This window comes from Asterias rubens, chromosome 2 (assembly GCF_902459465.1).
Source record: "Asterias rubens chromosome 2, eAstRub1.3, whole genome shotgun sequence".
NCBI lineage: Eukaryota > Metazoa > Echinodermata > Asteroidea > Forcipulatida > Asteriidae > Asterias > Asterias rubens.
The window spans coordinates 21,082,615-21,095,982 of record NC_047063.1 but is presented as its reverse complement, the minus strand read 5'-3'; the positions used below and the strand labels follow the sequence as shown (position 1 = coordinate 21,095,982).

Sequence of the window (13,368 nt, the reverse complement as noted above, 5' to 3'; positions counted from 1 at the left end):
AGGTTAATCCAAAGTTCTCGGACATGTGCTGTTCGAGGGCTCAGAACTATGCAAACATTTTAAATTTACCTGGTATTTTTCTGCTGCCAGCAAGTGTCCCCAAAGTCTCCCATTATGTTTTTTTTCTGTTGTAAAGTTTTGTTAATTGGTTAAAGGTGTTTTCCACTTGCACTTTATCTGAATAACTTGGTGCCTTGACCTATAACCTTTGACCTGCTTGCAGTGGACGTTATTTATGCAGGTAATTGATGCAGTAACAGTCAGAGGTTATAGCATTTAAATGCATCTAATGTTTTTGGAGAGCGCAATGAAACAACACTGCCATATTTATTTTTGATGACTTTATTCTGTATTCCTGTTGCACTTTTTGAATGTTTTTTACTTGATGCAAGGGTCGGTCACAAACTTACAAAAAGGGTCAACATTTTTAATTTCATTATTTTTTAATAAATAACCAGCACTGTAGTTGAGTCCCTGTTGTAAGAGTCAAGAAAAAAACAATGGCCTTAAATCCACCAGCACTGTCAATAATCAATTCTAACATATCAATGTGTCAGTCCAAAATATATGATCACAGTACAAAATCCTTATTTTGCAAAAACACGCAAATGCTCTGGTCCGGTTTGTTTTTTAATTTTTAAAAGGCGTCTAAAAGCACTTCCAACATTATTACCCTTGGTCCTGTGAGCCTTCATTTCTTAAACCATCTCAGGTCTCTAGGGAGTATACAGCCTGTGCGCAATGCACTACTCGGCTAAACCAATCGCAAGAACCATCTCAGCCCTCACAGGTACCCATTTTATCACCCCTGTGTGGAGAGAAGCAATAATCTGATAATAGTTAAGTGTCTTGCTCAGGGACACAAGTGTCACGACCGGGATTCAAACTCGCACTCCACTAAACAGAAACACCAGAGGTCAGGACCATCTCTATTAACTTTTACTTCTCTTTTGTTTTCATCTCAAAGCGCATAGAGACTTCTCTGTAATTGTGATATGCGCTCTACAAAAATGGTTCATTATTATTATTAAAGACATTATTAAAAAGAAAATTGTACCTTGAAGCATAATATAGCCGGTTTATTTTAAGCGAAATACAAAAACTTGGGCAATTTCAAACTCGCGTGTACTTAAATGCTTTTAAGGAGATGCTCGGTTTTTGCACTGACATAACGGTATAACATGAAAATCATTTAGAGAAAGAGATGTTTGATTTATGTGGTCAGGGTTTATCCAGGAAGTTGCCAAAAATTTCAAAATAATTAATCAAAGGTGAATAATATTAAATTTTAATGTATTTTGTTGACACAAACACGATATTTTTTCTTTGTGCATTGTGGGTTGAGCATAAACGTGAAGGACTTCATGCTCTAGTCTTGTTTTAAGACATTCTTACATTGAGTTGGCACGTATTGACATGCACCTCATGACTATTCAGCCAATAGAGGGCGTCCTCTGGGAACCAAACTTGTTTTCTAAATTTCACCATCACCTACATTTTTTTGCCTGTAAAAGTTAATGTTGATGATTCCATTAGAGTAATTCTGATTTTTTTTTTACCATGATAACCAATACCCTGCAGCATTATAGTGTCTTATACAATAACATTTGCTATTGCACCTAATATATAAGTTATTAGTAATGCTTTTGATTTGTGTATTAAAATACACAAATCAGTGTGTCCATTTCTGACCTTTGACCTTTCATAGAAGTGGTTGCATGAATAATTAACTTTGTTGATGATAGTGATTGCTTTGGCTGTAACGGTTTTTAAGGAGCAAGATGGTCATAAGATCGTCGTGTGCCCGGCAAAAGGGCGTAAGGCCTTACGCCCTTTTGCCGGGAACATAAAGTAGTTCGTCCCAGTAACAAAAGGACGTAAGCAACAAAATGGCTCCTGACATGAAAAATATGTCATTTTTGTTTGTTCTTTTGCTAGAATTACCCTGAAGACATGTTTCCCCATTCCCCATGCAGAATTTAACCTTTCTAGAATGACTTTTGCATGGCAACAAATTTACCAAACTTTCCCGCTCATAATTCTTGAAACACAAATTTTAACATAAATTGCTTACGTCCTTCTGCCGGGAACTTTCCCTTACGTCCTTTTGCCGGGCACACGACGAGATAGGAACTGGAAACTAAATTAATCAGGAAAAATGGAGAAGAAATCTGTCATTAAATATCGATGAATTATTGATCTCAAAATGTAATTTGTAGACTCTTACCTTTGGTCCTTCTCATTTTGCGTATTGTGGATGTTTACTTTGTCCTCTAATAGTAAGAAACTATTGTTACTAGGCCTTAATTTCATCTTTGAGAAGGCAAGACCATTTTCATTTTGCAAATGGCACTTCCATTGGAAACTCATTAAAGGCAGTGGTAATTGTCAAAGACTAGCCTTCACAGTTGGTGTATCTCAACATATGCGTAAAATAACAAACCTGTGAAAATTTGAGCTCAATCGGTCGTCGAAGTTGCGAGAAAGAAAAACGCCCTTGTCGCACAAAGTTGTGTGCGTTTAGATGCTTGATTTCGAGACCTCAAATTCTAAACTTGAGGTCTCGAAATCAAATTTGTGGAAAATTACTTCTTTCTCGAAAACTACGTTACTTCAGAGGGAGCTGTTTCTCACAAAGTTTTATACTATCAACCTCTCCCCATTACTCGTTATCAAGTGAGGTTTTATGCTGATAATTGTTTTGAGTAGTTACCAATAGTGTCCACTGCCTTTAAGCCTGTACTACTGTAAGCACAAAATCTAGCTATAAAAAAACAAATCTTGCTTAGCAGGAACATGTCGCCAGCAGAAATTCTAGGAAGCTTACATTGTGTTGACTGGGGCCTACTCATTTTGTAAGCGGTATTTTTATAAGCTCAACAGCTTCATGAAATTGGGCCCTGATCATTGGCTGCCACTGATAGAGTGCATTATCCAGGGTTTCTTATTTTACGCAAAGATGCACTCGCACGATATATTATTTTCTTATATGTCAATCTCCATTTGAAGAAGTAAGGTTAGAATACACAGAATAAAGTGAAAGTTTTGACATTCACTGGAACTAAGATAAAGCTTTTAAAAAAAATTGTTAGTTGGGCTAGCCTAAGGCCTCTGTGTGCAACAAATGTTCATTCTATACTTGACAAAAGGATTCATTCAAAAATACAAATTTTAACAAAACAAACAATACACTCAGTTTATTTCACATTTATCCCGATACAAGATACTAAATATACAAATTTAAGTCTATATTTGGGTGTAATTCCATCTTTTTGATTTTGAAAGACAATAAAGGACAAGTAAGAATCCCCAGATAAAATATTTGCATTCTGCAAAGGATCCCGTATAAACACTTTAATCTCAAATTCATTAAAGGCAAAGTATTCCTTTGGTTTTTGAAACCATTCAATTGGTTTAATCCCATATAAATTTAGATATAGAAAAACATAAAACTAACATGTGAAAATTTGGTTCCAAAAGCTGGTAGTATTTCTGAGATATTGGGGAAAATCCAGAGTGGATATGACCACACAACAAGAATAATCCACAATAAGAAAACACAATCTTGAGAAACGTTTCTACGGAGTAATGCTTCTCAGATTCAAACTGTTTTGATAAAAACTGATATCTTTTTCAATAATATGATAACCACATTATCAAAATGCTATTTGCTACTATTATAAGCTGCTGTACTTCTAACTGAGTAAGTTTTTATAACCAATACTTTTAAGAATGATGAACAATTCTGTAGACGATGTGACCCATGTTTACATTCAAACTGCCCTCTGTTGACGAACCACTGTTTACGTCATGATTTGCCAGGCAAAAAGTAGCGTAGTCATGGTAAAACATCCTTGTCACACGAAGTTGTGTGCGTTCAGATGCTTGATTTTGAGACCTCAAAATCAAATTCGTGGAAATTCACTTCTTTCTCAAAAACTACGTTACTTCAGAGGGAGCCGTTTCTCACAAAGTTTTATACTATCAACAGCTCTTCGTTGCTTGTTGATATCAAGTAAGGTTTATGCCAATAATTATTTAGAGTAAATACCAATAGTATCCACTGCCTTTAAAGGAACACGTTGCCTTGGATCGGTCGAGTTGGTCTTTGAAAAGCGTTTGTAACTGTTTTTTATAAAATGCATATGAGTAGAAAGATGTTGTAAAAGTAGAATACACATGTACAATGATCCACACAAACATGCCTCGAAATTGCACGGTTTTCCTTTTACCTCGTCGACTAATGGGCCTTAACGGGGTCGGCCATTTAAGGGAGTCAAATTTTTGACTCCCATAAATGGCCGACTGTGTTAGTTCGCGCAGTAAAAGGAAAACCACACAATTTCGAGGCAAACTTGTGTGGATAATTGTATTCTACTTTTAAACCATCTTTCCAACCATATGCATTTATAAAAAACGGTTACAAATGCTCAGTTATAGACCAACTCGTCCGATCCAAGGCAACGTGTTCCTTTAACTACAGTCATATGCAAGGAAAAGGACCAACATATTTTTAGGCAGAAAACTTGAAGTCATTTATGGCCCAATTATTGTGAGAGTTTAGTTGGAAATGGAATCGACAAATGAAAGTTTTGTTGTTGATAATGCTAGATCGTTACACTCAAGGTGGTCGGGTTGGCGTAGTGTTATCTTTCCTTGCCTTCTGCCTCCAGGACCCCGATTCTAATCACAAATACGTGGATTGGGTTTTCAAGCCCTACCTGATTGCATGGGTTTTTTCCTGAAATTGGACTATTGTCGTCATCTCACTCAAGGTTCATTAATTAAAGTCCATTATTTTCTCAAACATGGAGAATAACACTGCCTTGTGGATGCTTTGAGAATGAAACATTTTTGGGCCGCCAGGCCACAGTTCTTTTGTTTGTTTGTATTACAACAAAAAATATATAAAGGGTCTGTTCATGGACCGATGTGACAAACGTTGGCAGACAATAATGTCATTCGTTATGAGTCTTTATGGCCTCCCCAAAAATAACTTATTAAAACTCGTTAATAAATAGCTTTCAAAATGAAAACACCCCTCTATAAGAACTAAACAAAATCTTACAAACTATTTAAAAAAAAAACGAAAAATTGGAATGTAAAATACTGAATATTTACATCACAGAAAATATAATTTGTTTAAACTACAAAAATATTACCCTAAACTGTATGGTGGGTCTTTTAAAGTTTACCTTTAAAATTTATATCAAAGATGTGCCTAAAAAATCTTACCAGACACGCATCTTCTCAGCGGATCAGATGATTTTCTCTTTTAGTTTTTCATTTCTCAGGGTTTATGTTCCGTAGAAAATTGAAAAGCACTTTACAAATAATGTGTCAAGAGCATTTTCCTGCCCCTTTTTTTTGCCAACAAACATTGTGTCAAGAGCATTTTCCTGCCCCTTTGTTTTGCCACTGCAAATTGCATATCTGTCTGACACAACTTCTTACTGTCAAGCAATACACCACGTGGGAAACTGACTGGGTAAAGTATTAATGTTTTGTGGTTAAACAAAGACAAATATTGACTAGAGCGGACTTGAACCTGCGACCTCTGGTTTAACATGCCAGCGCTCTACCAACTGCTATCAAGCCCTATGTGATGGCAGTCTCCATATTTTGTCAATATCTTTGGTGGGTGTGGCAGTCAGAACCCATGCAACCATTCCCCTGAACAAAGATAATATAAAGAGACCACCAACTGCAAGATAGCTCAGTTGGTAGAGCATGGCACGTAAAAGCAGAGGGGCAGGTTCGATTCCCGCTCTAGTCAATACTTCTTTGTTTAACGCCCAAAAAACTGATGCAGCATCACACAAACGAATGGGACCTTTTCCAGAATACCCTGTTGCCTAAGAAACAAAATTAAATATTTACGAATACATGTTTTGTTTTAAAGCAGTAAAACCACTACTGCTTGAGACATCATTATAGTCTGTTTAAAATCTAAAGTCTCTAAACAAAAAAGGTAACAAAACATTTTCTTCCACATAATGTTAAAGAACAAAAGCCAAATTAAGTACAATTTTCTAACAGAGATACTTGAGGTCGATGAGTGACAAAATCTTTCAATGTTTGAAAATTAATGAATGCTTTAAAAGTTTTTTTATAAAGCAAAAGCAACTGCAAAATGATTTCAAACAGATTTCAAATCTTGATAAACAAAGACAAACTTACCCCGGCAGGTTTAAATATTGGTGCTCTACCAGCAGGACTATCTAGCCCTATTATGGCGGTCTCCCCATTAATTTTATCGCTATCTTTGTTTGTTGGGCACCAGTCAAAAGTCATATAACTGTATACAACTTTTGTATAGCCAGGGATTGCACCCAGTTTTCTGTACAAGGTACGGAAGCAGTATTGGTGTAAGGAGATTGCCTGAAGACGATAATATTACTGTTCCTACTTAATATCAAGTAATAATCCACAAGGGAAACTGACTGGGCATATTTCAAACAATTTGGGATGAACAACAAAAATTAAAAAATTCTTGAGCTTAAACAGGGTCACCAACTTTTCAGCTGCATCTAAACGGTAATTTTGACGGACTTATTTGGACCATTTGCCTTTGCATCTTGTGCCTCAGCTTTCAAGTTAGCGTTGTGTTCCTTCACCATCTCCTGCCGGCGGACATGACTGTACAGCCCCGATCCACCCAGAACCATGAAGTTACTGAACCACCAGAGGGCGGTCTTCACATCCTGAAAGTACGTCACAGCCAGGATGGTTTGGGCGCATGCCTTGGCCGTCCCGCTGATGTTGTGGGTGAGCGGGCTGGTCACCTTAATTTGGAGTCCCGTCACGAACCCGATCATGAATCCGAATACTCCGCTGATGGTCAAGAGAGCCCAGAAGTGGCCATTGTACAGATGAGGGAAGTTCCACACCACGCTGAACTCGCCTGTGATGTAAACAAGCGGGATGAAGAGCAGGATGGCGTTGATGTTGTTGTAGAACATGAGACGCCAGATGTTGTCCTCCACCACGTACAGAGTCTTCTTGGTGAAGATGGCGTTGAGGCTGACGAAGAGGCTAGCCAAGATACCGTAGATCACTCCTGTGTAGGATAACACACCTACAGGCAGACAAAAAAAAATAAAAAAATGGTCAACAACAAATTAGTCAAACCTGGGTTTGACTAATGGGTTCTTTTCAGAACCAACACTACTCAGAAGATTTTTTCACCTGGCGTTACAGTAGACCTCAACTTAAAATAGTATAAGCGTGCAGCAGATAAAAGGTTGTTTAAGGTCAACGGTCACTTACCTGCACTATCCTCTTCTTTAACCCCAAGTACGAAGCCCCCGATGATTACACAGCAGCACACCAAAGCTCGTAGCGATGTGGTTTGCTTTAGGAAAACGTACGACAAGATCTGAATATAAAAAAAACAGCAAGGTTTTAGTTTCTCTGCAATGGGCCGATTTCATAAAGAGCTGAGAAGTGAGCAAAACTGATTAGGAAACCATTGGGCAACATTTCATGGAGCTGCTTAAGCAGCAAATATTGCTTAATAAATTTCTGCTTAGCATAAATGAGCAGGATACAAGCTACAAATCGTTCTTGTTGAATGCTATTGTAGCTGGTAACCTTATTCCGGTAACTGATTATACTGAGAATAATTGATGCGCGCTCAGTTACTTTTTGCGCTAAACGGCTCTATAAAATTAGTGGCCCTGTTAATGCTGACAGTACATGAAGTATGATATTTTGGCTACTAACCTTATTCTGGTCTGCAAAATTGTTTCATGTATACATTATGTACATGTACAGTAGCTATGATATTGGCCCAGGTTTTGAGTTTCCAGAAGAATTCATCATTCAACTGAAGGACTCCTGCCTCAGAAATCCATTAAAAAAATAAAAAGTTTAGTTCTGTAATGTTCATATTTGTCTTTTGATTGAGAAATGGAAAAAAAAAATAATAACTAGAAAACTCTTTTATTTTATTTAGACGAAAGCATTCAAATCTTACCACATTGAATACTGTTGAAAGTGAGCGGCCGATGTTGTAGAATGCTACGCCGACATGCTTTAGACAAAGGTTGTTCAATGTAATCATCCCAACAAAGAAGATTGACAGAGGCATCACCTGATTGACAACAAGAATAGCGATAGATAATTATAACTCAAAATGTGGTAATAGTAATAGACGCTTCTTACTGTACAGTGTACAGTAGCTATGATACTGCACATTTAGCCAAGACCAGCATGACCAGGGCCCAGTTTCATACATGTAGCGCTGCTAAGCACAACAAATTGCTTAGCATGAACTTTCTCCCTTGATAAAAACAGGAATACCAACCAAATTTCTACATAATTTTCAGGACAAGCAAACAGCAGCTGAATACCAGTAAGAAAGCAACATGCAACGAATGGAAATTTGGTTGGTAATCCTGCTTTTTTATAAGGAAGAACTTTCATGCTTTAGAAGCAAATTTTTGTGCTTAGCAGCTCTATGAAATTGGGCCCCAGGCACCAGAGGCCAGGGCCTATGTGGCCTCCGTGTGTAATGCCAGGCTTGCCTATGGCACTTCACGTCAATTTATTTGGACTTGGATAAGATTGCATTGCCTGATCCTTTAGCACTTGTTGTTTGGGCTTACTGGACCCAGCTGTCCAACCGAATCCTTCACTTTGGCCCGGCCTCGTGTTAAGCCAGGGCAACCACAGCAATTTCGTGGTGCCCTTTGCAAGGTTCCTGTACAAATAAGTATTGTCCCCCTTAGAAGTGCCCCTTACGATGCTTACCACCAGAGGACAATTGCTGTGCCCCTGCAACAGCAAAGTTCAAGGTCTGTTTGGCAATTGGAAATATAAGGATTTGGAACTCAAAGCTTTAGATTTTAATCTTTTAAAGACATGTTGGATACTATTGGTAATTGTCAAAGACCAGTCTTCTCACTTGGTGTACATCTCAACATGCATAAAATAACAAATCTGTGAAAATTTGAGCTCAATTGGTCGTCGAAGTTGCGAGATATTAATGAAAGAAAAAACACCCTTGTCATACGAAGTTGTGTGCTTTCAGATGCTTGATTTCGAGACCTCAAAATCTAATTCTGAGGTCTCGAAATCAAATTTGTGGAAAGGTACTTCTTTCTCCAAAACTACGCTACTTCAGAGGGAGCCGTTTCTCACAATGTTTTAAACTATCAACCTCTCCCCATTACTCGTCACCAAGTAAGATTTTATGCTAATAATTATTTTGAGTAATTACCATAGTATCCACTGCCTTTAATTAAACAAAAAAAGAGTAGCTTACCTCTCTGGTCACCTTGTAGTCAAATTTGATGGATGGAAAAGAGATGACATTTGGTGCTATGGTACTAATAATGCTTAACACTATACATATTACAGTTGTGACGGAACACTGAAAGAAAGTAACAAACAGTGGTGCATCCAGCTGGGAAAGAAAAAGGGAAAGAAAAAGTTAAATTTATACCTCCCAAACATTGTTTTATTTTATCAAGACTTAATGGTCAAGGTACTTTTTGTAGGACACAAAAACACAAAGTCCACTGATTTACATTAGGCTCGCACAGTTTGAAGATATTATGATGGTTGACAGCTTCCCTTGAAATATTACTTGCCGAGGTGCTGTAGTTTTTGAGAAATGAGGAAAACAAGACACAAAAATAATTTTCGTCTCATGAGACAAAAATTATTTCAGTATGTAAAACGCATTTTCGTAACATTGTTGTTTTACTCATTTAGCAAAAACTATGGCACCTCAGCAACTAATATTTTAAGGTAAGCTTTCTACTATCATTATCTTCAAACGATGTAAATATGTGAAATTATGTTTTTTTTACAAAAAGTACCCAAATCCTTAGATAAAACCACAAGGGAAACTTACTTCATTTTTATTAATTCCCTCAGACCCGAAGATCTTTGAAAAAGAGTCAGAGTACAGAGGTTAACATCCAATAGCAGAACGACAATGTCACCAATGCCAGGCTAGTGTGAAGGGCGAGCCCTGGCATTATCACAAAGGAAACCGAGGCAATAGATCGATCCATTAGGCTCCACCCATGGGGCAAGTGTGAGCAAGAACACGTGAGCCACTCCAACAATGCCCTTCTGCCGTGCTTCTGCCGTGCGCGCCAAGCATACGCGCACACGCACGCATGTCGGACTATTTTTGTCAGACTTTTGGTGGGCAATGGGTTGTGGTTGGTCAATACGTAATGGGGCGGGGTTTAATGGATCGTTCTATTATTTCCATGCCGCTGGTCGTTGCCTCGGTGACTTGTAAATTGCCCGAATACAAAGTTTTATTTTACCATACAATACATGCAATAAGAGGTGCCCTGAATAAGAATGAAAATGCAACAGGCCTGATGGTGGTAGACATGATTCAAAAGGGATTTTTTTTTGCACTTTTCACGCGTACACTTGCAAGAAACTAGCAAACTTTGTAACATTTTGTTGCCCAGCTGCTGCAGTCCAGTTGGTTGTTTGTTGAGTCCAGGTTATTATTGACCACTGTGACATGAGTCCGAGTCATCAAAACAAAGTGACTTTCATGAGTCAAACTCAAGTCCGAGTCAGGAGTTTCTTCTTTGTGAAATACAACCATGCCAGGCCTGGCATTATAATTTTGAACATGTTGAAAGGGCAAGGCCATTTTTTCATTTTGCAACAAGGGCACTTCCATTGGAAAATCTTAAAGTCAATGGGAAACCTTTCAGGGCCCAAGGCCAAGGCCAGGGTCAGGCCAAGGCCAGGGTCAGGCGAAGGCCATGGCCTCCACCGTGGCATGGCCTCCTCCATGGCATGGCCTGCGTGTAAGTAACTCTATGCCATGCATTAGGCCTAGTAGTAGTGGTAGTAGTGGTACATCATGTTAAATAAATTATGATAAATGCTACTGGGGGTGAGTATTAAGTAACCAGACAAACATAGGGGGGCCTAACTGACAGAATTGCTGGAAAGTAGGGGAAGACAGGCAAAGGTTAATAAGAGTAATTTACCTTCAGATCTTCGCTGCTGAGTAGGTACTTATTGAGAAACACCAAGGAAATTGAAATAAACCTGAAAAATATTAAGGACAAACAAACCGTCAGGAAATTTAAGTTGAAGTTTCAAATTTAAGATGCAGGCTAGAATTATTTTGGGGGTACAATGTCTGAATGTGTATTTCTTTGGATACAACATTGGTCAAACAGGAAGTGAAAACTATGATCAGCTGTTACTAAAACAATGAAATTATTACAAGATTTGTGAAACTTTTTACAATTCACAATCTTAAATTTAGGTTTTCTTCCTTCAAACATACATTCAATGGGTGAATTATAACAAAAACATCGCAATTTATATACTTCTCTATGTAAAACAACTGCCTAATACACACTAAATAAATGGGGGGAACTACGACTACATGGTCGTTCAACTTCTAACCTGACCGATAATGACATCATTTCAGAGAAACGAGTACAGCACCCCAGTAACCTGGGTCGGACTCGTAGTGCTTTTTTAAGTTTTACTCAACCAGAACTATGATTCCTTTAGTTTTATATATTTTTTAAATCTGGTAAAATCATTAGTGAAAAAGTGTTGGCATGAAATACAAGGTATAATATATATAAGATTGATTAAGACTTTAATAAGAAGAGGATTGGCACTGTGACTAAATAAATGTCAAAATATAGTATACATTATTTGGATGATTAAATAAAGAGTTGGATTTCCAAAGAGTTTAAAGGAACACCTTGCCTTGGATCGGTCGAGTTGGTCTTTGAAAAGCGTTCCGTAACCGTTTGTTATAAAATCGATATGGTTCGAAAGATGTTGTAAAAGTAGAATACAATCATCTACACAAATATGCCTCGAAATTGCGTGGTTCTCGTTTTACCTCGTCGACAAACACGGTCGGCCATTTATGGGAGTCAAACTTTGAGTTTGACTCCCATAAATGGCCGACCGAGTTAGTTCGCGACGTAAAATGAAAACGAAATTCATGAAAACCACGCAATTTCGAGTGATACTTGTGACTTTGTGTGGGGTGATCATTATTATATTCTACTTTTAAAACATCTTTCTAACCATATGCATTTCATAACAAACGGTTTCAAACGCTTTTCATAGACCAACTCGTCCGATCCAAGGCAACGTGTTCCTTTCTACCTCCATGCTTTAATCAAATGTTCTTAGCAAGACCATGGCAAGACAGACTCAAGAGAAAGTTTTTTTTACCAGTAAGCCGTCACGACCACTGTAATCTTCACGAACTGCCCCAGCAAAGGTGCCCTTCCCTCATTCGCAGATCTAGACGACAGTGCCATGTTAGCTGTCGTGTTACTCTCTGCTCCGTTCCCAGCATTAGATGACTTCTGCATTGGATCGATATCAAGTGAGTGACCTTCAAATAAGAAACCAATTTCGACCGCTAAACTCAAAAGTCAAAGCGGTAAATTCCTTGGATCGCAGCAGCTATAGCTAGCTGGCCGGCCACGTAGTCTTGGTTCCTAGCCTCGGATCTCACCATAGACCTTATTGCAGATAGCAATTTTGAACAACTGCGCATGTGCGCGCAAAGGACTGTGGGAAAAATTTGGCACCTCGCTCAAAAAAGTAAACAACGTTCGACGTTCGTACACGATCGATCGGTTTGCAAAATGGATGTGGCAGGAGTGACCGAGAAAGAGCTGCTTGATAGAATAAATAGTTCTGGCATAGACGAACTAAGGTAATCTTTAGCTAAAGTGAATGTGCCAAGACACAGTAGTTATAGACAAAATCCAAAGGCGACATTTTGTCGCGATAAAATTACTGTTTTTAGGTTTGCCCGTCTACGTCTGTAGTGTAGGGCGTCTGACATTGACAAGGTCAATGGCGAGAAGTTGCAACACGGATCAGTGACCCTCCCGCAACCATCAGTCACCCTCGAGGGATCGGAAATAACAACCAAAACTTCCCACCAGTGACTCCGATTTGTGCTGATAAATACTTTGACAAAAGCATGGACGACCTCCATGACAAAAGTAAGACATTTTTTTCTGTTACAAAACAGAGAAACATTGCCAAGGTCATGATGATCGAGGACTGTCATGACTGTTTTACAAAAAATACAATCATTTCTTATTCCTGGTATAGACTAGAGTCTAGATATAGCTCTATGGATAAAGCCCATCAATGGTTACATTGTCTTGATTCGATTGTATCTGTAATTGTATGCCACTAATCAGCAATGACGTGAACGTAAATAGAATGGCTTTCAATCATACATGGTAGTTGTACATTTTAAAAACTTTATGTGGCAGATGATACTTTTTCCTTATTTCTCACACCATCAACTTTTTAGGTCTACCACTGATATGGTTCAAAATTAAAGTGACCAAAAGTGACTAAGTAATTGTGGTT

The 13,368-nt window shown here is 38.2% G+C and overlaps 1 protein-coding gene across 1 annotated transcript; it reads right to left on the bottom strand.

The window, feature by feature from the left end:
• Window positions 1–4,407: 4,407 nt before the first annotated feature.
• LOC117307060 (GDP-fucose transporter 1-like) lies at window positions 4,408–12,486 on the bottom strand. The gene is made up of 6 exons (XM_033791706.1): window positions 12,202–12,486; window positions 10,980–11,040; window positions 9,269–9,409; window positions 7,979–8,095; window positions 7,270–7,378; window positions 4,408–7,078 (listed from the first exon to the last, which is right to left on the bottom strand). Exons 1-6 carry the CDS (start codon window positions 12,342–12,344, stop codon window positions 6,531–6,533), a joined length of 1,119 nt encoding a protein of 372 aa, XP_033647597.1. The 5' UTR covers window positions 12,345–12,486; the 3' UTR covers window positions 4,408–6,530.
• Between the last annotated feature and the right edge of the window lie 882 nt (window positions 12,487–13,368).

Bases quoted from the DNA above. Each gene is read 5' to 3' on its own strand.
- LOC117307060 (XM_033791706.1), bottom strand. From the start codon at position 12,344: ATGCAGAAGTCATCTAATGCTGGGAACGGAGCAGAGAGTAACACGACA. The intron at 9,410-10,979 runs GTAAATTACTCT...TTTCTTTCCCAG, and splicing joins TCAGCAGCGAAGATCTGAAG to CTGGATGCACCACTGTTTGT. The intron at 7,379-7,978 runs GTAAGATTTGAA...TTTTATATTCAG, and splicing joins TTTCAACAGTATTCAATGTG to ATCTTGTCGTACGTTTTCCT.